Below are 21988 nucleotides of genomic sequence, written 5' to 3' on the forward strand. Positions count from 1 at the left end.
AATATTATACTTACTATAAAAAGTGCCATGTTACAATAGGACGTCATTAATTGCACCGTTTACATTAAGCTTGAATACATTATTGTGCCAAAGATTAAAGACTAGAATATATCAGGGGGAAAAGCAATAGAGTAACAATTAAGTCAACATTAAAAAAAGGTGTGCAATGCACCAAATATTTAATACGAGAGGAAAAAATAATTTTATGAGAATACTTTCAGACCACATCCTAATGAAACTAAATCAAAAGTGAATGTAATTTAGAAAAATTAGTTATATTGCAGCATATATTAAAAAAAAATCTTACGTGTAAATAAGGTTGTCATGCAAATTGTTAAGATAAATGTACAATCTTGTAATGTTTTTTCGCTGATTTGTAAGTGACATTGTCCTGTTAATTCTTTAATTTGTTTTGTATGAAACTATGAAAAGCAGCAAATAAGTGGTACAAATACATATTGGAGTATGATGAGGTTATTGAAAGACCGTAATGATATACATAGATTATACATTTCAGTCAAACCTGAGATTTAATTACAATGTTTTATGACTATATTATAACTCATTTCTTATGTATTTTATATATTCACTAGTCCCTCTTGTATCCTAAGTTGTCCTCGTTGTCCATTGGCTGGCTGTCCTGTCACTCATCCGCGAGGCGGGAGCAAACACATTCCTCCTGTCGCTGATGGAAAAAAGAGAAAGTTTCCAAGATGGCGGAGTAGCCTTGCCTGTCCACTGGAAAACAATAGAAGCAGCACTGGAGGGGCAGCGTAAGCCCGTTTTAACTGGACATAAACGCTCGAAAAACATACATATCCCGACTTCGTCTCTGTCAGGTGGGAAGGAATATCCGCACCAGGAACCTCGGGAGAAATTAATATAAATAACTATGCTTTATTTAGACGTTTCGGGCTAGCCACTTAGCCTCCTCGTCGAGCTAACGGTAGCCCGTCTAACCCGTAAAGCATAGTGTTAGCAGCTAGCAGCTACAAGGAGGCGGAGGATCAGCTGTTTGCTAGACAGATGCTGTAGGAAGGAGCGGAACGGCAACGCTTTCACAGTAAGTGAATTTAAATAAGATTAAATCACCTGGAAAGTCTTTTCGCTTATTTTCAAGTAACGTGTTGGATAAACACAATCGGTTTTACTGGCTGATCGATCGCTGCCAAGTTTGTGAAGTTGTTAGCAGGCAGCGCTAGCCCGCTAACTAGCTCGTCTTGTCCCCGCTAACCAAGCTAACTACTTTTTAATACCCGAGCAAAAATAAAAGTTTTGGTCAAAGTGGAGAGCCGTTATGATGCTCCCACGGACAACTGCGTTATCCTGAACTAACACGTGAACGTGTGAGCTATAGGTCGACGCCAGCTGCTTCAAAAAATATCCAATTTATTATAGTTTTTAAGGGAATTCTCGACGCTCCAACTTTGATTTTTTTAAGTGGAGGAATGTTGCTAACCTAACTTAGCTCAACGGCAGTTAGTTTGATAGCGAGCGAGCACACCTTTTCATTTATTCAAAAATGGAAGGAGTGTCATTTTTATTATTCACTTAAACCAGCGGGCTTTGTGTTGCTTTTTTTATACCGCAGAGATTAATCAGATTTTTTCCACGCGATTTGGGGTTATACTCGGTCGTAATGTGGCTCTAACAAGACACCAGATATGTTTCTTTACGCATCCATTTAAACAAGCATCAATTTCTAATCCATACATAGAGCAAAGTCGGGAGGTGGTGTCGCACACATAAACCTCAGTTAGTGTCTTCGGTAGTGAGTGCGGCTGTGACTGAAGGCCATTAGCAAGACAAAGGTCGCCTCCATGGAGCCAGCACAGGAGTCTTTGTAAAGGCGGAGGGGGTGCAGGGGGGTCTATAGACGCCCAGAGTAGGAGCCGAGTAATTCAGCGTTTTATGGACAAAACCTGAGTCGGAGTTTTTTTTTTTTTTTCTTCACAAACACTACTACTACAAAGTATTTTATATTGATGATGGCGGATTTTGTTACACCGCGACACAGCGCGGTGATGGAGAGGCTCCGCCGGAGGATCGAGCTCTTCCGGCAGCATCACAACAGCTGCGAGAGTCGCTACGAGAACGCGACGCTGGAGCGGCTGGAGCTGGAGAGGCAGCAGACCTTCGCCCTGCACCAGCGCTGCCTGCAGGCCAAGGCCAAGCGGTCCAACAAGCACCGCCAGCCGCAGCCCAGCGGCGACCAGGCCGGACCGAGAGCAACGGGTGGTGCAGGCGGCGGCGGTGGTGGTGGTGCAGGCGGCGGCGGTGTTGCAGAGCTCGTGGAGAGCGGAGGGACCACGGCGGCGGAGCAGAGCCGGAGCAGCACCCTGATAGCGGTGAGTGAGCGGGCATGGACCGGACGGTGGAGCATAAACACGCCACCACGGCTGGTGGTGCATTAATACACCTCCCGACAGGGACAGCTGTCGGGGCAATCAGCTGGTGCTCAGTTTAAATCAGATATTTACAGATTGCTTTAATCGGGAATGTCAGTGTGACTCTCTGAACAATACTATCACACCCATGTTTTGCATGATGATGATGATGATGATGATGGTCCAAGGGCTCTGCTCTGTGAGTGTGTGACATGTGCAACTTGGTAAACCCATGCCCGCTGGAGATGAATGGATTCACTGTTATTGTTGAGTCTTTTAAAGGTCTCACGTGCTATTTCTTAGATTACAATGCAGAAGAGTGTATTGGACACACATTACACTCAACATTACACCCTCCTGGCAAATCAAATAAAGTGTGAATACTCACAGCGAACGTTAACTTAAGATTACTTATTATTTTTTTGTCCAAATTAGTTTCCTTCTTGGTTCTGCTTTATTGATTCTGCTTTCTTGATTATTCTGTCCAAAACGGGACATTTTTCATCAAATTTAATCACTCATCATTTATGGATTATAAATTGTTTATGTTTTACTTTTCGATGTTTACAACTCAAACACTAGAACATTATTAGGTTTCGTCTCATAGTACTTTTTTGATACATTTATCCAGAGAGACGTAATCAAAGTGCACTGTTGGCTTGATAATCCCAAATATTTATGGGTGGCATTTGAAGGAATCTTGTTTTGTTGCTGAGATTAGATAATAAAGTCCTGTGGCTGCAAGTGAATTTAGGAATCTCTGTTGAGAACTGGCCTGAAACACCCATTCTTACTAATATTTATGTCTAAATCATCTCTACTGAAACTGGCACCGAGATCGGATCACTGGCGTGTGTGTTTGTTTGAACCTTTTGGATAACAACAAAGTAGATTTTACTGATAGTTCACACGTTTGGAAGCATTTATGGTTGTTCTCAAAACAATTTATCAGTAGTAGAAGTGCTCACAGGGAAGGAGTTAATCCCACTTATTGCTATTTTCTCAAGATGTAATTTACATCTTTGAAGTTTGTAAAAAAACAAAACATATTTACTTCAGTGGCACACAATTAGGTTTACGGCTCTTCAATGTTGTGTCCCTTATCATCATCTAAAGAGTAAAAAGTAAACTTATATAAGATAGACAAACTGTTTATGTGCTTTAAATACTGTTTGTTTGTGTGTGTTTGATTTGCTGTTTAAAGGAGGTACTAATGGTCCTTTTATAGTTTCTATAGAGGAGTTCTCCTCGCTCTTTAGCATGTTCTAGTGGTAACTGAAGGTTCTAGTAGCCCCTTTTTAAAATGTTCTGCTGAGTTTTGGGTTCCTTCAAGAGAATCTCTTTTCAGCGGTTCTTTTAAAGGTTTCTTGTGGTCAGTTTTAGGTTCTAGTGAGGATCATAGAGGGCCGGAGTATTTCATTTAAATTCAAGGCACTCCACAATTTACTCCTGGAGAGGTCAGAAATAAAATGTCTTTGTTTCTGTATTATCCAATCAAATAAAGAAAGTTAATTTAGCAGCTAAAGCTAAACAAGTTTTCCAAATTAACTGAATGACGTAATAATGTCTGATCTTATCATAAATAATTGTACGTCACTCATTTTAAGTTAAAAAAGGGCTGAATTTAAAAAATCAAGGCCTCACTGAAAACTAAATATTACTCTTAGAATAAATGACAGCCAAGACATCCATAATATTCTCATTTGCATGGAGTGATTATCTGTTTGTAATACCACTTGTTTCAGCTCCTTCTGTTTACATTATTGTTGAGCTGTAATAATATGTTATGATTCTGATAACAGTTAAGCTGTATTTTCCCATGGCGACTTCATTTCAGCCCCGAATGGGTCCGTCTAGTAAAAACGATTCGTTCTTTGTCTCGTTTCATTTAATAATAGTCACGGCCTCCGAGCGACCCTTCTTGGTTAAAGGCTCCAGTCTCTTTAGAGAAGCCCATGTAATATAACTAATTATTATTCTCAGAGTTGAGGGTGGTGCTTTTCAGAGTACACGCTTACTTTTAAGCCCTGAAATGAAGGTTCTTTTCAGATGTTGTGATAATTGAGTGGGTTTTGGGTTCTTTTAGAAAAAGTTTTTTAGAGGCTCGATACGCGGTTCTGATGCAGAGACCAAAAATCCTGCTACCGGTACTTTAAATGCAAAATAATTTGACCATTTCTGTGTGGGTGTTGTGTAGTATTTTAAAGTCTTAACTGATACCAGCAGTACTCCACCCTCTGTCTGCTCCAGAGTGCTCCGTGCTGACTGGAGCCCTGTGAGGTGACTCAGTACCAATAGAAACCCCCCCCACAGCTGACGCATCACTGTGTTTGTGTGTTGGAATAACAACACACTCAGGAAACGCCTTGCTCTGCTCTGTCGACATCACGCTCCACGTCGCCTCTGCAGTGCTGTGATTGGCTCCTGTGGGTAGCGATGTCACTCCCCTGATGTTAATACGTCGCCTTTTGAAAATTGAGTTTAGGAGCCGATATTGATATGGACTATTGTTTTTATCTAAGTAGTAAATATGAAAAGTCAATGGTAATATTATAGATTTATTTATAACTCAATCAACAATTGTTGAGTTCCTGGATTATCTAGAAATCCATTTATTTTATTTACCGAAATATCATAAAAATGTCCTATGTTGATGGAAGATGTAACCTACCAATACATCTGAGCCTGCTCGCTTTTACACAAAAGCAACACATAAATAATTATTTTCAATGATTCCAAAGAGTTTTGACAAAGATATGAACCTTTTGAGATGGTTTAACAACAATAACTAGTAACAGTACATCTAAGCTTGCATAGCTGTAAACATGTCATTACAACACATTATGGAGCAAACCAAGCATCTTTAATTATATATTGATTATTGTTATATTATATATTGATTTTATCAGACGACTCATCGGTCTGCTACTAGTGTGTTTACAAACACATAGAATAAAAATAACCACGCAGTAAAGTCAAATAATTACTATTGATTAAAATATGAAACAATGATTCCATTGCAGGAAAGAATGCAATGGAAGCGCGAGCAGCTGACGTAACAGGGCTGGATGTTTTACATTCTTGTGGCGAGAGACAGAACCTTCAGTGTGAGTCACTAAAGATATTTAGAAGCCTTTTGTCTAAATCTGTGTTGAGAAAAATATGCAGACCTTGTTGTTTCAGCCATAACAGACTTTCAGTATCTTCTGAGCAGGCTTCAGTCAGCATTCTGCAGAGACCGTTATCTCTTATTGTTCTGATTTTTCGAAACTGACTCCCATCAATTTTAGTGTGTTTGTCACGTTAACCTTCGCCTCTCTGAAATCTGTTTAACTGCTTTTAAATTAGACTCTAACCATCACCATGTGAGTCATGGTGAAGGAATCAATCCAGCAACGTGTGTAATCATTCATTGTTTTATCTATTTATTTGTCTGTGTCGTGGATAAAAGGGAACTGGAAATTTTAGGGTAATTTACCTGTATTGTGCGTGTGATGCCAGAATGCACTGAATATAGGATGGAGGAATACTTATTTATTACGTATTTGATCACGTTGGGTTGAGAGGGGAAAAAAATGTGTTTATTGGTTTGGACCCAGTCGGTCGATTCTAATACTTGACTAGTACTGTCATTAGTTATTAGTGTAGTAATTCCGTTAGTTACAAGTCTAGTATGGTTACTTGTAGCAGTAGTATCTTTAATTATTAATCATAACTAATTTTACTAGTAAGTGGTATCATTAGTTGTAGAAAATAATAGTTAAATAGTCCAGCCTTGTTAGTTTTAGTAGTAACGGTGGTATCATCAGTCAGCAGTGTAGAAGTATCATTAGTTATTAACCTAAGATGACTCGTAGTAGTCGTACTTGCCGAAGCCGTCTACGGATTATAGGGACTTAAACTCCCAGAATGCCTTTGCACTGCTCTGTGCCTTGTAACCTCCTCCACCCACGTTAGATGGGCCGCCCTACCTCCAGTGCTGTGACCGTGGTAACGCTAAGACCAGTATTTCAAGTTTAAGAAACTGAGTCAACAGTTTTCATTAGTCATTATTTCTTCCTTCCTTCCTTGTAGTCCACTTTATCTGAAGGAATATAACTTGTATTCCCTAAATACACTATAGTCAGCATGTTTTACTTAAAACACTTAAAACGCCCACTGCTGACTCAACAAAACACCCTGAGAGTGGGAGGGAGGGAGACAGTGGGAAGGGGAGAGATATTCTACCATTGTTAGTAAAAACATGGCATCTCTATGTGTTGTAAATATTGAATTATGTAACTTGTTAACAGCTCCTCTCTGCACTGTTCACTTCCTGAAGTGCAGTCAAAGTTTTATGGTCTCATGACAGTTGGTTTCAGGTGAATCAATAAGGATGTCCATGTTTCACCAGAGCTCAGAGTTTTAACTATTTTTAAATAATCTGGTGAAAGTAAACCAGTATATTTGCAAGATTTTAAATGAGACACCGAATAAGAAGTCAGTTTTCTTTTAAGATATAATATCCTAATATTCAGAATACGACCCACATTTGGCTGTTCTGAATTGGACCATCTTCTGATTTGATTAAGATGTCTTGTCTTTCTGCTTATAGCAGATAAAAAATACTGTGTTTTTATACGTCCGTTCCCCGCCAGTTTACGGTCGACTCCACGTGTTGGTACACAAACCAATCACCTGACAGCTTGCAAGGATTTATGCCCCCCACCCCAAACAAAGGAAAACCCTTTGATAGCAACATGTGGCGCATCAGCCGACCGGGAGGCCGCTCCAAATGTTCCCTGCAGATCCGGAGCTCTAGCAGCGAGCCGCTGCTGCTCTGAGGAGGCTCTTTGTTACTCTCGTTACGTAACATCGCCTGCAGCTGACTCCGTTATCAGAAACTCTTAGTCCTGCACGGGCGGCGGCGCCCGACACCGGGAGGAGGAGCCTGAATTTCACTCGCGCACAGAGAGGTTCTGTTATGACCCTTAAGATACTCCTTTCACAAGGCAAGTGTCTGAATTGCAGACACTGAGGTTTCACTTTAGTCAATTGATCAGATCAATCGATATTTTCACCATCGTCTCTGGTAGCTCGGCCCCTTAGATACATTTTTATTTTGGTCTATTAAAGTAAATGACTTTGCAAAAAGTTGGTCTTTCACAAACACAAAGCAATAGTAAAGGCCGAGCTTAAAGAAGGATTCAGTTAAAGGAAAATTAGATATTTAGCAAATTTCTACGTCCTTTTGCATCAGATATTTTGAATCCCATCTTCTTGCCTATTATTATGTTTTGATAATCAAAACCTTTAGTGTGAACTGCGGGGGTTACCTGCGTTGCAAAAGACCCGTTGGTAGTTCTGAACCCTTGTCTGTTTGTTCCTCAGCTGCAGGAAACGGTGAAGAGAAAGCTGGAGAACGCCGGCTCGCCCATCGGCCGAGATCAGGGCAACGGCTTCAGTGACTGCTTCCCCCCCAACAAGAAGGCCTGCCGGGACAACGGCTCCCCGCTGGACTCCAAGCTGGGCCTCAGCGACGCCCTGAACTCCAACGGGACCCACGCGCCGGCCGGGGAGTCCGCAGAAACAGACTTCCACTGCAAGGAGATGAAGCAGGAGCCCGACGACATCCTGCCCATCATGCCGCCGCCGGGAGGAGGCAGCAACAGCCTGTTCCCCGACCTCAACCTTAACGAGCAGGAGTGGAGGGAGCTGATGGAGGAGCTGAACTGCTCCGTGGCCTATGAGGACATCCAGGACATCCTCAACGATGGCTTCGAGGAGGACCGCAAAGACTCACTGGTGCCGGGCGGTGCTGGGGCAGGCGGAGGAGGCCAAGGAGGAGGAGGCCAGTCTTCCCAGGGTCTGCTTCTTCCAGATCTGGTCAGCGTGAAGACTGAGTTCTCCCCGTCAACTGTGGCTTTTGAGCAAGACTCACGCACCGGCTCCCCCCACGTCAGGTCTGCCACCTCCGGGCCCCCTCCTCCTCACCCCACCAGCTCCCCCGTTGCCTCGGCCTCGTCCCCGGCTCTGCCCCTGTCCCAGACGGCCCCTCCGCCTAGGCAGCATCAGCCTCCCCCCAACCACCATCACCCTCCGGGCCCCCCGGTCCCTAAAGACCTGTCCCCCGCCCAGCAACTCCAGCAGCTGGCCGCCCAGCAGCAGCGAGCCCAGCACCTCCACGGTCAGATGCAGCACAAACAGCCGCAGCCAGGAGCAAAGTTCCACAGCCAGGGGCCCCACGTCCACCCCGCCTCATGGCCCCAGATGGCCAACGCCTCCCAGAGCCCACTAGGGGGCGCCTTTGGTATGGATAAGCCCACCAGCCCCTCCCTCTACCCGCAGGACTTCAACCCCAACTCCCAGAAGCAGTTGCTGATGCCCGGTCAGCCCAACAAAGGTCCCCCCAAGGCGGGGGCCGGCAGCTACATGCCAGGGCCCGCCGGACACGCCAACGTGATGGGTCACCCGACGCCGGGGCCGCCCATCGGCCACCCGCCGGCGCCGGGGTCCCAGTCCTCGGCCGCCATGTTGAACTACAACAACACAAAACCTCTGTCGCACTTTGAGGCGGGGCCAGGGCCCCCGCGGCCCCCCAACACCCAGAACAACGGCAAGGCGGCACTGCTGACGCTGCTCAGGCAGCAGCAGATCAAACAGAAGAACAGCGTGAACTTCCGTCAGCACATACCGCAGGTAAGAACCGAGCCCCCTGAACCCAGAGAGCTCCGAGGACCTTCTGCTGGTTCTTCAGAGGAAGTCTACAGTTTCATCATCGATTAATCAGCTGATCTCTTTCTAGATTGCTCGATTCATCTCCTTGCTAGAAAATGATGAAAAATTTCACGTACTCAAAATTGCACTTTAATGTTGCAATTTGTGTGATATGAATGGAGAAAATCACAATATTTGAGAGGCTAAACAAATTCTGCGACAATTAATCAATTAGCAAAATAGTTGTTTTAGAGCAGTTCTGTTGACCAAAACAATACATATGAAGGTCATCAGAGGTCAAAATGACGCATAATTTTATATTTATTAAATAAGAGAAAGTTAATTTCAACGGCATGCAATTTTAAAGGTTGAGCTTAGAATGCTAATTTTAGCATCGGTCCTAACTTTAGCATGGGTGCTAATATCACAGCAGCTGTATGGACTGATCAGAAGGCTGCTGTTCAGCTTTCATAACCGGGCTGACGGCATATTCCTGGACAAAGACACACACACACACGCACACGCAGGCCTTCATTCCCCAAATGAGGTCGGTTTTGAACTAAATGCTTTCTCTATAGAACTTTAGATGTTTATCCCTCTAAATCCTGAAGCATTTTCAAGATGTTTTTTCTTTGTGGTCTTGGAGTTTCTCTTCAAAATAAGTCCTTCTACAAACCAAACCATCAGGGCCAGAAGTAGAGAGAATTAGAACACGTCTTCAGTGCAGAATAACAGTTGGAATAACTGAAATTACAAATCCATGGTCACACAAACAATGGATTCTACATGTCCAACATGTTTACACGTTACAAGTGTTATTAATGTCCTCTGCTCTGCGTTTACTCCCATCAAAGTTCCATCAAAGCTTGATTCACTGTCACATGACCGTTGTCTCGGATGAATGAATCATGGTTTCATAGTTTCCCTGAGGTGCTCAGAATTGAAATATTTTTACAAAATGTAGTTCAAGTAAACAGTTTATTTTAAGTTACGTTTTAAATAAGTCCTTTAGAATACATACAATGTGTTAAAGGACCGTCACAAAGATCTGATGATGGCGATTTCTGAAGCTTCTAGCGACGACAAACTGACAAGATGCATTCTTTAAGTTGGACGTTTTGGAGGGCCGTGGGTTAAATATGAATGTCTCTAGTGGACTTCAGGAGGTATCTAACAAACAAACCCAGTTCCTGCCTCCCACGCAGCTGTGGCGGAGTGATGCATGATGGGAGCCTGAACAATGAGAGTCTGTTACTGCAGCGAGTCTCCTGCTGGCTCCCTGTGTTCTGACACAGCGACGGCTTCACAGAACTCTCTAGCCCAAAAGGAAGAACATTCAACTTTTACCAGGTTTTTTACTGACCCCAGGTCTGTTGTCTTGGAGGTTTAAATCAACCGTGTCCAACAGGAAGTGAGGCAAAAGCCAATCGGACTCTTCCATGGGTTTTTTGATTATATTATGAGAAATCCCATATCTCAACGCAGGTATTAAGAGCACAAGTGATGTCCAAAGACACTTTGAGACGAGAAGTGTGGAAGAGGTTTCAGGACTCATTGCTGAAGCGCTCTATTTCTTTCATGATAAGCAATAATACCTCATGTTTTTGTGTACAAGCAGACAGACGACGCTGTGTAGCCTCACCCTAAATCACCTCTACTTTATGGTCTGTTTTACTCTAAATGGACAATAATGTACAAATTGAACATTATGCTGCATTGGAGAATACTTGAAACTAGATATTGAGAACATAAACTCATGTGTACAATGTTTTACTGAGGGAATAAATCAAGAGACAAGTAGTCATTTTCTCAGACTTCTGTAGGACCAGTGGCGTCGCCCCCTGGACGGTCAGTGGAGAGAATGCAGCTTCAATACGGGAAGCATCAGATCAACTTTAAAGAACTGGAGGGTGTCTCCTGATTCTGGTGCAGCTTTGCTCTGATTTTTTTTTTTTGTGTTTCACCACCAAGTGGGCGGAGTCTCCACACTGTTGTCCCTCTCCAAGGCTGTGCCTTTTAATAAATCTGGATGAGATGTTTGTAGCTTGTTGCACGCAGCTTGTTTTGAGCCGAGCAGCATCGATCAGCTCGCTCAGCTCGCTCCCCACTGGGTTGCACTGGTTTCTCTCCCCGCGGCTGCAGATGGACACTCAGAGTTCGCAGAGTGGAGGTGAAGTCTGTCTGCAGCAGGAGGCCTTTTGTTCAGTGGCTTCAGACGTGCGTGTGTGTGTGTGTGGCAGCTGATTACTAAGGCTCACGCGCAGTGTGGACGAGGGGGGTCAGGAGGGGGATGCAGTGACAAAGCAGCCTTTCATATTCTCTTCATTTAAATATAGCTGCTGGTTGTTTTCTTTGGACGCTCTGTTCCTGCTAAGGCTCAACTTCAAACTTTTTCTTGCTGTAGTTGTACAAACTATTGTTTTAGTCCTCCATTTAGTACCTGTACAAGTAGATCTGCTTTAACACTACTGTGTACTTGTACTCCATTTCATCATTACTATTATGATTAAAGAAGACATGTTTCTCTTCTCATTAGGACCAGAACTCCTATCCGGCTCCTCCACATGGCCCCGGCCCCGGCAGCGCCATGACGTCGGTGCCTGGAAATAACGGCATGGCTGCCCAGTCGGGGTCAAACGCCATGTCAAGTAACCATGGCAACGCAGCGTACCTGAGCAGTCAGGCAGCGGCGGCAGCGGCGCTGAAACAACAACAGCAGCAGCAGCATCAACAGCAGATCCTGGAGCAGCAGAAGCAGCAGTACCTGCAGAGGCAGCAGCTGATGGAACAGGTAAATGGAGGTTCGCCTCAGACGAAGAAGAGTTTAGAAGAAGTCTGTTTCTGTATGTGTTTTGCCCCCAAATCAACCTTTTTGTTTTTGATAACACTTTTAATACTGGACGTCTTTACTTCACAGCGTTTGTATAAAGGTCACAAGTTTTTCATGAATACGAGACGTAAAAATAAGATAGTAAAAGAATTGCTATTAGTGTAAGTGCACACTATATTTAGAATATTTTCCACGCTGAAAGCCAGAGAGATTAAAGATTCTATTATTTCAGAGCTGCAGATGAAAACCACCCATTTAATTCAGAAGGTGACCTCTGGTGACCCAGAGTAGCCTTGGTGGGACATTATGGAAATAGAAACATTGATTTAGGGTTTTTTGAGTTTGAGTTTTTAAATATCTGGGAGCCCAAACCTCAACACAATAAAGAATTGTCCGACTCAATCTGTTTTTCTCTTTCTAACTGTATTAATCACTGCATTCTACTTAATGTCAACATATTAACAAACCTACAAAATGGAGTGATTTTAAGTCACTAGAGAGAGCTGTTCATTTACTTTACCCATAATGCCGCCCTTTTTTTTTTTTTTTTTAGGAGAAGCAGCGGCAGCAGGATCAGCAGCTGCAGAGACACCTGACTCGACCTCCTCCACAGTACCAGGACCAGCCGGGGCAACCGGCCAACCAGAACCCTTTCCCACAGCCGCCAGTCAACCAGTTTACAGGTGTGTATTTTTTATTATTAACCCCTGAACCCCAAAAAGTACCATGGCGTGTAGAATGACACAATTACAAACAAACAAAACATTTTTTAATTGATTTAAATTGTGTTAATATGTATTCTACATTTTTTTTTCTTTTAAAAATAAAGGAATTTAAGGAGAATAAACTTAAAAACCTGAAACCTAACTTCAAAACCATCAAATAAATATTTGTCCTGGTGGAAATCAAAAAATAACTTTGAGGTTTTAAAGATTTTAATTTTATTTTTAATAATATAAACGTATACGTGTCATTTAACATAAATATTGGACTGCGATCAAACCAGCAACATGCTGCTTAACAGAAAGAGGAATCTGATGTTACACATGTAACACTGTTAAAAAAATAAAGTGGTCTTTAATCCATTACATCATCCTCTTCAACACTTAAGATTCCAACCAATTATTCTAAAGTATCAGAGACAACATCATTTAAAATATTGTTAATTGATCATTTAAAAATCTGTAAAACAACTCTTTAACAAACATTCTCCTTCACAGCTTCCTCTCAGCCAATGGGCAGCGTCGGGTCCATGGGAGGCCCCGCCCCCGGGTCCCAGCGCATGTTCCCCCAGAACCAAGGCATGATGGGTATGAACATCGGTCCAGGCAGCGGGCCGTCGGGCGGCGTAGCTCCGCCCCCGACCGGGAGCCAGGGCGACATTGGTCTGTCGTCTTGCGGCAGCAGAGGAGGCGGGGCCGGTGTGGACGTGCAGCAGGTGCTCTACAACAACATGAACCTTCACCCCAACCACCCATCACATCCATCTCACACACCCCAGCAGGCCGGCCTGCAGCGCCAGCCTCTAGGCGCCATGAGCGCCGCCTACAGGCAGAACCTTCTCGCTCAGCAGCACCTCAAATCACAACCCAACGCCGCGCTATTGAAGCAGCAGCAGCAGCAGCTGGCTGCCGCCCGCATGCCAGGCTCCATGCAGAGCAGCATGCAGGGAGCCGCCATGCCTGGCGGCATGCAGGGCGCTGCCTGGCAGCAGCAGCAGCCGCCCTCCAGCAACGCCGGCCTCCCCCCCAACGCCTTCCATATGCAGCAGCAGCAGTCGCGCATTCCGAAGATGCCACCAGGTGCCGCGCCCTTCGGCACCAACCCTAGTGGGCGCCCGATGGGCGGGCTGAGTGCAGCGCACCAGATGATGCAGACCAACATGGGAGCGGCGCAGCAGCAGAGGGCGCCGCCCAACCTTCAGAACTTGGGCCCACCGATGGCCGCCCAGCAACAGACTCAGCAGCAGGCCAATCAGAACCAGACCGTCCTGCCCGACCTGGCGGCCTTCGGGCCGCCGCAGGGCAGCGGTCGGCAGGGGCTGCAGTGTAACCAGGGATACCAGGTGAGCAGGACTGCCAGTCAGCAGCAGCAGCAGGTGTCGTTCGGGTACAACGTGGCGTCGGGGAGCTTCGCCGGAGAGAGCGAGCTGGTGGACTCGCTGCTGAAGGGTCAGAGCACCCAGGAGTGGATGGCCGACCTGGATGAGCTGCTCGCGGGCCACCACTAGCTCGCCACGCACACCTGTCTGCACCTGAGAAGCCCTGCTGAGCCGAGAGGCCCCAAAGACGAGTTTGGGAGGAGGAAAATACAAAAGTAAAAGAATTCAACACTGTTGTGTGCCGTGTAAAAAGTAAAATGTCCCAACGGGAAGTCTGCCCGTTAGCATTAGCCACACGGCTAACAAGGTCTGAGCGCTAAAAAAACAAAGAGGTAAAGAAGTGAAGCTGTCCTGATGTGAAGAGACGTCACGTTGTCACATTCTCATTGTTATCAGAGTGGAGTTATATCACAGATATATATACATATATGTACTGTATGTGTATGAACTAGAAGCATGAGGGAGTTTGTTTTGTCCAGTCGGTTAAAAAAAAGGGTTTAATTTCCTGCATCTGGAGTCCAGATGTGCTTCATCCTTTGATCTTAGGAGAACGGTACCGGGCAAAAAAATCTGACAATTCAAGGATGAATGGCTGTTTTGCAGATTTGCACACGAGGTCAAACAGGAAGTTCTTTTGTTAATATAGTTATTGAGGGTGTTTAATTCTATATCATGATATAAATTACACTTGTTTTGGAAAGTTTCATTTTGGTGAATGAAATGAGTTTTTTTTTTTTTTTTTTAATTATAAAAAGTCACCACTAAAAGTTTACCAAACATAAAGATATTAAACAAAACTTCGGCATATGTTGCATAAAGTTACGTCTCATTTTGAAAATCTAAAAGAATACCAGTTTGTTTCCACCTCGTGTGTAAATCTGCACACTGATGTTTGTACTTCCTTTTACACACTGCTGATGTTTTGTGTACTTCCTGTTGCACACTTCCTGTTGGAGGCTGAAAGGAGGAGTTGTGTTAAGACTACTGAGCCAGCGCCCCTACAGGCCGCCGGAGACGCTCTGTCATGGGTTTGATGAAGCGAACTCACTCTGATCGTTTTAACACATTTAATGTGTCACTTTAAAGAAGCACAGCGGCGTTTTTGCATCTTTTACTTCCGTTGACTACAAATCAAAAGTACTTATTTTCATTCTTAAATTATGAACTGCGAGTTTGTGTATCTGGTTAGCGTTAGCCGTCTGAACGGCTATGCAAAGGAGCTATCGCTAACACAGATTGCATCGAGCTATGATTTGATGCGTAGTAGTATTTTTCTTTTTTTACATTCTCACACGTCCAATATGCGAACGGATTCAATTTGTGAATTTATTATTTTTTAATAAGAACCTCAATTAAATTAAAACAAATCTGTCATTTTGACATTTATAGATTCCGTTTAAAAATCCACATTATCTCTAAAATGTGGATTGTTTAGAAATTTGTCATCTTGGTCTTTTTTCTGTTTACAAAAAACAAAAGTAACTGAGTTGGTTCATTTTCATACGAGAGGGAAATATTTAAATGTCTAAAACTACAGTGTGTTTTGTTTATGGATTATTTGTTTACGGCTGCTGTGTGTCTCTTTGACCTTTCTGGATTTCTAATTCCGCTTCTAGTTGAATAGATCTTTATTTCAGCAAATAATGCGTTTCGGAATCGGAGAACTTCACTGAAGTCTTTGTCGCTTCTAACTAAAAGTAAACGCAGTAAAACCTGCAGAAACAGTCGCGTGTTCCTTTTTGCTCTCTGAGGTTTAAGAGCTTGTGTGAAGAACACTTTGTTTGAAACGTGAAGGAGGAGCCCGAGCGACTCCTACTGGCTTCAAGCCCTCGACCCCTTTTCATCTCTAAGAGCTCATTGTGACAGATTTACTTTATAAACCTGTGTGAGCATTAAACTGCACATCTGGTCCCGCCTGAGGTCTCCAGATGTTTTCTTCTCTAAAGTCTTTGTGACTGAACATTCTCCCGTAGATTTTAGTGTAAACGGGGGAAATAACGGTTTGGGTTTGTAACCTGTTGGGCATGTTGTGCTTCTCTTAATGTGAGGCGGCGTTCTACCAAATATCAAAACGACTCCCACAGTGGAAGAAAACCTGTTTTTCTTTACAAGCTTCCCAAATTCTAAACGTTGCGGTTTTGTTTCCTGAATCTGACTTTAAAGAGTAAACGCTACTTTCTGTCAGGACGCTGAATTCAACAAGTGTTCCTCTCGTGGTTCTTATTCGATAAGCGAAATCGGGCCTTTTTGTCTCTGACCCGGCGGATCAATCTACTGACTTTGACTTCAAAGAGTTTGTTTATTTTATTTGTAATGTTTTGTATATTAGGCCTCCAGCCTGGCTCCGCCTCCCGGCTCTTCTGACCGTGTAAATGTCTATAAATATATTTTTTGTATGTATGTATGACTTTCCTATTGATCTGCAGAAGATAGATGTTATTTTTATATATTGCAGCGTTTTTGTAAGTATTTTATACTTTTGATATGGTTCTCTGTAAAACAAGAGTATTATGTAAATATAGTTCTTTAGAAACAATTCGGTTGTTTGTCTCTTTCTGTGTTTCTTTATTGTGGACTTAATTATATAATCAATTTACAACTGATCATCTTCTCAAACGTGACGCTGTTGTTACTTTCATTACATCAAAAGTTGAATTTCCATTTGCAGTACTTCAAGTACTTGAACCATGATGTAGATATACTCCAGTAAACTGTCTCGAGGTAAATACATCTTTCACCAGTATAATTCTCATACTGGTATTACAGTACAAACTATAGTTGCTTGCATTCCACTGGTAATTTAGTATAAAGTTGGTATGTCACTAATTTAATTAGTTCACTCATAAACCTGGTTAACTATTTAAACTAACGGGAATGAATTGATCTCCTGCACACTGACCTCTCCCATGAACTCTGACCTCTCATTCATTTTGTGACGTCTAACTAACCCACAACGGCAGAGTACTTCCGCAACTGAAAACGTGCGTTCTTGATAGTCCGTCCTGGTGGCTGAGGGGGGGTCGACGCGTGTATCCTTTCAACATGTGTCCTCCTCATTGGGCAACACAAACCTCTCTGAGGTGTCATAAAGGGTTGTCTGACCTTCTTGCTCCCCACAGGGAAGGAAACGCTCTCTTCAGCCGAGTGATTGAACTCCTGTCTACTTGCGAAAGATGTGGAGGAAAATGCGGGACAAATGTGTCCGCGATGACAAGGGGCAATAACGTCTACGATACATAAACAAACCAAAGACTTCCACACACGAAGACGTGACTCTCTAGGTCGTCATCGACAAAAACACGTTGAACATTGTTCTGGCGGTGAATTGCTCTGCAACGCACGCAAGAACCATGAGTTGAAACGAGTGCGTCGACCCAACGGTGCGTAAAGACGCAGAAGCACGCGCCAGCCTTATTTGTTATAAATACTTAACGACGAACGAGCTTAAGATACCTTTGACTTCTCTCAAGGACGTTATCCACTAGTTTCCAACCGGAGTCGTTTAAATATTAAAACTAACAGCTCACTAGTTAACCATGGTGACGGGGCGTCTTTGCCCCGCCCCCTCCCAGGTGTGCTCTCTCTCTGTGTTACCTGTATTGTCAGACCGGCTTTCAGGCCCCAGCTGAGCGGGCGTGTGTGTGTTTGTGTGTTTGTTTGTGTGGGTTTCCGTCTCCCCTGTTGTGATGATGTCGGAGGATGCGGTGGTCGGCCTCGCCGCTGTGACCGTGCTGGGCGTCCTGCAGCAAGGTAACAATGCATGCTGGGAAATACCGCTTTACTTTGAAGGATAATTAGACTGGAGCCTAGTTGTCCTCACTTTAAATGTGTGTAAATGATGCCCAGGTTGCTTCTGTTTGTATATTAAATACATGCATACGTGTTTTATGACATTTTCCTCTTGATTCTACTATTCTTTATATTCTTTATGTTCTTGTCAGCCGCCCGTCTGCCTCCCTCGTCTCCCTCGTCATTTGTTTTTGTCAATGCAATGAGCTGTTTTGTTTATTACGGTTCATATTTGCATTTTGCTGCAAACATAAGGTCAACTTTGTTCTCTGCGGCTGCAGCCTGAAGAGAGTTGGTATTTATATACGTGTGTGTGTGTGTGTGTGAAGCCTACTTCTCCCTGCAGGTGATCTACGCCAGGAGGAAGTATTCGGTCTCCCCTCCGGCCACCTCCGGACCTCCGGCCTTTGATCGCATCTTCAGAGCTCAGTCAGTCTTTATTTATTTAACTGTTATGTTCATCAAAATCAGCAGCAGATTAATATTCACGTTCATGTAATTGATGTAATTGACGTAGTTTCCGTGGACCCGGGGAAGCTAAAGCTTGTGTATTAACACTCCGATGTTTGAACTACTTTAGTCCAAAAATAAGTTCCTCCAGCTGATGGTTTCATGTTTTGTTCATGCGACTTCTTCACATTTTCTACAAAATGTTTTTAGGAAAACAAGTGAGAGATTGTCAGAAGATAAATCAATAAATAAATCAAATTTATTTGATAAACAGAAAATATGCCATATACATCATAGCAGAAATAGAAGTTGCTGTGTTATTTTGCCTCCATGCACAGCGCCTCTTGGCGTGACCAAACAGCTCGATCTTTATCTCAGCGGCACATAAAGGAACCTGCTTGTTCAAATGTAGTTTGGCTAGCCTCAAACCGGCCTGTTTGTGGTGTGCGTGCAGAAAAGGCTTCTTCCCCATCACTCTCCCATACAGCTGTTCTCTGTGCGCTGAAAGGTTGATCAATGCACAGTGCAGCGAGATGACCTGCCGGTCTTTGGAGGCGGCCCGAGGGTTGTCCTGGACCTTTCTTTGCCTCTTTCTTGGCCTGCTGGCCTTAAAAACAGTGCCTGCTGCCTTCCGTTTCTTAATAACGTTCCTCACAGTGGACCAACATTTTTAGATTTTATTTTTCCACACTATATGTAAAGACCCTTTTTTCTTATCAAAAGTTAGGTCCTCTTGGTTGGAGTTTTGAGTTTGTTTTGACACGTTAAAATATTCCTTGAGACATTTCCACTTCTTTGATTGTCCTTTATTTTGTTCCTTAATGGCACCATCCAATTATCTTCTTACATGCCTCTTCCACCCTGTCACGCTCACGTTCCTCGCTCACGTTCCACGGTCACGTCCACACTTCACGCTCTCCTCACGGTCAAAAAACAATTTCGCTTCTCACCAACACCTGTGCCAGGTAACCCACCTGACTATATTGACCGTGTGGCCTAATTGAAACAACCTCCCACCACCCAAGGGGGTGGAGCTAACAATCAAAAATGGATCTTACACTATATATATATGACTTTTTTTACGTTTTCAAACCATTTCTGACTTATTTGAGATCTGACAATCACCGTGTAGCCCCGCCCTAAAAAATAACCTGCTTTATGGTCTCTTTGAAATAAATGGATCATCATTTGCCAAATGAACATCATGCGGTATTGAGTTGAAACTAGAGAGAGTAGAGTCCTATGGGACCCGAGGAGTCGCCCCCTGGTGGACACCAGAGAGACTGCAGCTTCTCCTCCTCACGTTAACTCTCTGCGGTGTGTTCAGGGCCAACTGTTCGGAGTACTTCCCGATCTTCCTCTCCGTCCTGTGGACCTCCGGAGTCTTCTTCAGTCAAGGTGAGCGGACATCAAACATCTCACCGGAGTCCTCAGTCGAATCTTCATCTGCACTTTTATTGTTTCAGGTGTGTCTTCAGTCCTCGGTGTGCTCTACCTGTACGGACGCCTCCGGTACTTTCGTGGATATTCTCAGTCGTCACAGCAACGGTAGGAGACTTTATTCACTGTTAAAATCGGGTCAACGTAAAGTACTTCATTAAAGAACTATAAAATAAAGTTTGTTTGTTATAACGTATTTCAAATTTTGTCCTTTTGACTCATACGTTTATACATTGTACGCTTTAATCCGCTACTTTTATGATTAAAACAAATATACTAATACCTATTTTTAATGCAGGACTTTTATCCTATAATCTGAGAACTTTTCCCCCAGAGTTTAGAGCTGTAAGAACGATTGATTGCTGATCGATCCCTCTGCAGGCTGGCTCCTCTGTATTTCAGCGCCCGGATTCTGTGGGTTCTGGTCGGGTCCTCGGTCCTCGGCGTGTTCCTCTCGTTCGGCAGAGTTTACCTGAAGCTGGACCTCCTGCACGTGCTCGGCTCCGCCCTCGTCTGAATGTCGACCCTCAAGGGTCAAAGGTCACTTTTCAGAGATATAAAATAAGGCTTTTTTCATTTGGGAAATTAAAATATCAAAACTCAAAAGAAAATGCTGTTTTTAAAAAAAAGTTTGGTTGGTATACATAATATCACTGTCCATCAGTAAAGACAGTTTGAGGTTTCTCCACCAGGTGGCAGATCATACACTTCTGGAATCTACAGCACCTGAGTCAGATGACTTTTTTCCCCAAACATGACAATATTCTGACCAATATTTTATATTTTAATTGGACACGTTTTTTCAAAATATTCTGACCCAAGAGATTTGGAAAACATTACTTTGAGCCAACTTGGCTTTCCAGAACATTTTGACCTGTTCCCTTTCTGACAATGACCCGTTTTATATGAGTGTTTTTTCCAAATAGCTGCTCATTGAAATTCAACATGCATAATTTGTGCATAATTCAAGGATTTAAGAATTGGTGTAATGTGCTCACATTTTTTTCTAAAACAAAACTTAATCTAATCAGGAAAACACTGAACCCTGGAAGTACGACCAAGACAAGGTTAACTGATTCACTCCATTTATTAGATGCTTAGAATAAGACCAAACTGCATTAACAAGTCTTACAACCTACGTGAGGAAACAAGTTTGATAAAGGGACATTTGTCAGATCACTAGTTCGCAGACACTGAAACACAGGAGAGAGTTATGGATACATCTCATTGTCCAAAGCCTCCAACGCTAAAGCATTTCTATTAGAGACTATTTGATGGGGGTAAATTTCTAAACCAAGTGAAGTTAAAAGTGGAAGAGTAAAAACATGGACCATTTTACAATGTAGCACACAGTTCCAACGCTACATGTCGAAGTTGGCTAATAAACGTTATAGGTTTTCGGGAGATAAAATGTGCAATAGTAAGATTGCTAGCTCAGCCGTACAACTCAACAAGTTAAATGTCATGTTGATTTATTCAAGTCAAATAATCTATTAAATTGACTTCAAATGGAAGCCTTTAATGGCTAAATACATTTTCCAAACAGCAGTCATAAAAGCAAGACACCGCAGGGGATTGAACCCCGTCCTGACAGAGTCAGGAGTGCCACCACCGGAGTCTTTTGCTTTTTTGTTGTTGCTGTATTAAAGGGGCGAAAGCAAAACCTGGAGGAACAAAAGACCGAAGTGGTTTGTTCCTCCAGGAAAAGAAAACCACTTGACACCTGGCGGCTATATTTTCCTGTCACCACATGACGATTTCTCTCGGTCACGAGGCTGAAACTAGAAGACAAGACACTTGTTTCCCCAAATCCCCGGCATTCCCCACGAAAATGCATCGTTACAAGACTGAATCCACTGCATCATTTTAACCACGATACCACAATCCCTGGTGAAACGCAAACAGGATTTCCCCTTTGCCATTCAGCTGGACTTGCGGGTCATACAGAGACTGAAGTTTACAGCTGCAATAGAAAAACAGACAATTTAAGCCCCGCCCCCACCCGCAGAATCCCCACACAACCCACTCTTCGTCGATGACAAGTTGTGTCAATGCTGTTATTGTGGACCGCAACAGCAGTATTTACCACAGCTATTCAGTGATTCATTAAGAACGCATCCTAGAGGCTGTACCAAGTCACTCCGACTCTCCCTGCAGAGGTTTAGTCGCCCGGATCAGAATCAAGTTAAGCTGAACGAGAAATCTGAAAGGAAGAGAGAAGAATGTTTGTTGCCCGCGCCCCCCCCCCCCCTCCCCCCGCCCAGATTCAAATGCTACTGCAATGTTTGACAACGA

At 43.5% G+C, this 21988-nt stretch overlaps 2 protein-coding genes across 3 annotated transcripts; both read left to right on the forward strand.

Annotated features, from left to right (window-relative positions):
• The first annotated feature begins 670 nt into the window (after positions 1–670).
• Positions 671–16550, forward strand: maml1 (mastermind-like transcriptional coactivator 1). 2 transcript variants are annotated; one of them, XM_040174143.2, is made up of 6 exons: positions 671–1063; positions 2018–2348; positions 7758–9065; positions 11620–11874; positions 12467–12596; positions 13134–16550. In XM_040174143.2, the coding sequence occupies exons 2-6, from the start codon at positions 2025–2027 to the stop codon at positions 14141–14143; spliced, it is 3027 nt and encodes a 1008-aa protein (XP_040030077.2). In that variant the 5' UTR covers positions 671–1063; positions 2018–2024; the 3' UTR covers positions 14144–16550. The 2 variants fall into 2 exon arrangements, with proteins under 2 accessions (XP_040030077.2, XP_040030076.2); XM_040174142.2 differs by lacking the exon at positions 671–1063 and having other exon boundaries at positions 1838–2348.
• A 957-nt stretch (positions 16551–17507) lies between these two features.
• ltc4s (leukotriene C4 synthase) lies at positions 17508–20304 on the forward strand. The gene is made up of 5 exons (XM_040174145.2): positions 17508–17764; positions 18133–18232; positions 19581–19651; positions 19720–19801; positions 20075–20304. Exons 1-5 carry the CDS (start codon positions 17701–17703, stop codon positions 20208–20210), a joined length of 453 nt encoding a protein of 150 aa, XP_040030079.1. The 5' UTR covers positions 17508–17700; the 3' UTR covers positions 20211–20304.
• Positions 20305–21988: the final 1684 nt, after the last annotated feature.

Source organism: Gasterosteus aculeatus, chromosome 4 (assembly GCF_964276395.1).
Source record: "Gasterosteus aculeatus chromosome 4, fGasAcu3.hap1.1, whole genome shotgun sequence".
Taxonomy (NCBI): domain Eukaryota; kingdom Metazoa; phylum Chordata; class Actinopteri; order Perciformes; family Gasterosteidae; genus Gasterosteus; species Gasterosteus aculeatus.

Coding starts and splice junctions, on each gene's coding strand:
- maml1 (XM_040174142.2), top strand. CDS start 1,986: ATGATGGCGGATTTTGTTACACCGCGACACAGCGCGGTGATGGAGAGG. Junction 9,066..11,619: donor TCCGTCAGCACATACCGCAG/GTAAGAACCGAG, acceptor TCTTCTCATTAG/GACCAGAACTCCTATCCGGC. Junction 12,597..13,133: donor GCCAGTCAACCAGTTTACAG/GTGTGTATTTTT, acceptor TCTCCTTCACAG/CTTCCTCTCAGCCAATGGGC.
- ltc4s (XM_040174145.2), top strand. CDS start 17,701: ATGATGTCGGAGGATGCGGTGGTCGGCCTCGCCGCTGTGACCGTGCTG. Junction 18,233..19,580: donor GATCGCATCTTCAGAGCTCA/GTCAGTCTTTAT, acceptor CGGTGTGTTCAG/GGCCAACTGTTCGGAGTACT. Junction 19,802..20,074: donor TCTCAGTCGTCACAGCAACG/GTAGGAGACTTT, acceptor ATCCCTCTGCAG/GCTGGCTCCTCTGTATTTCA.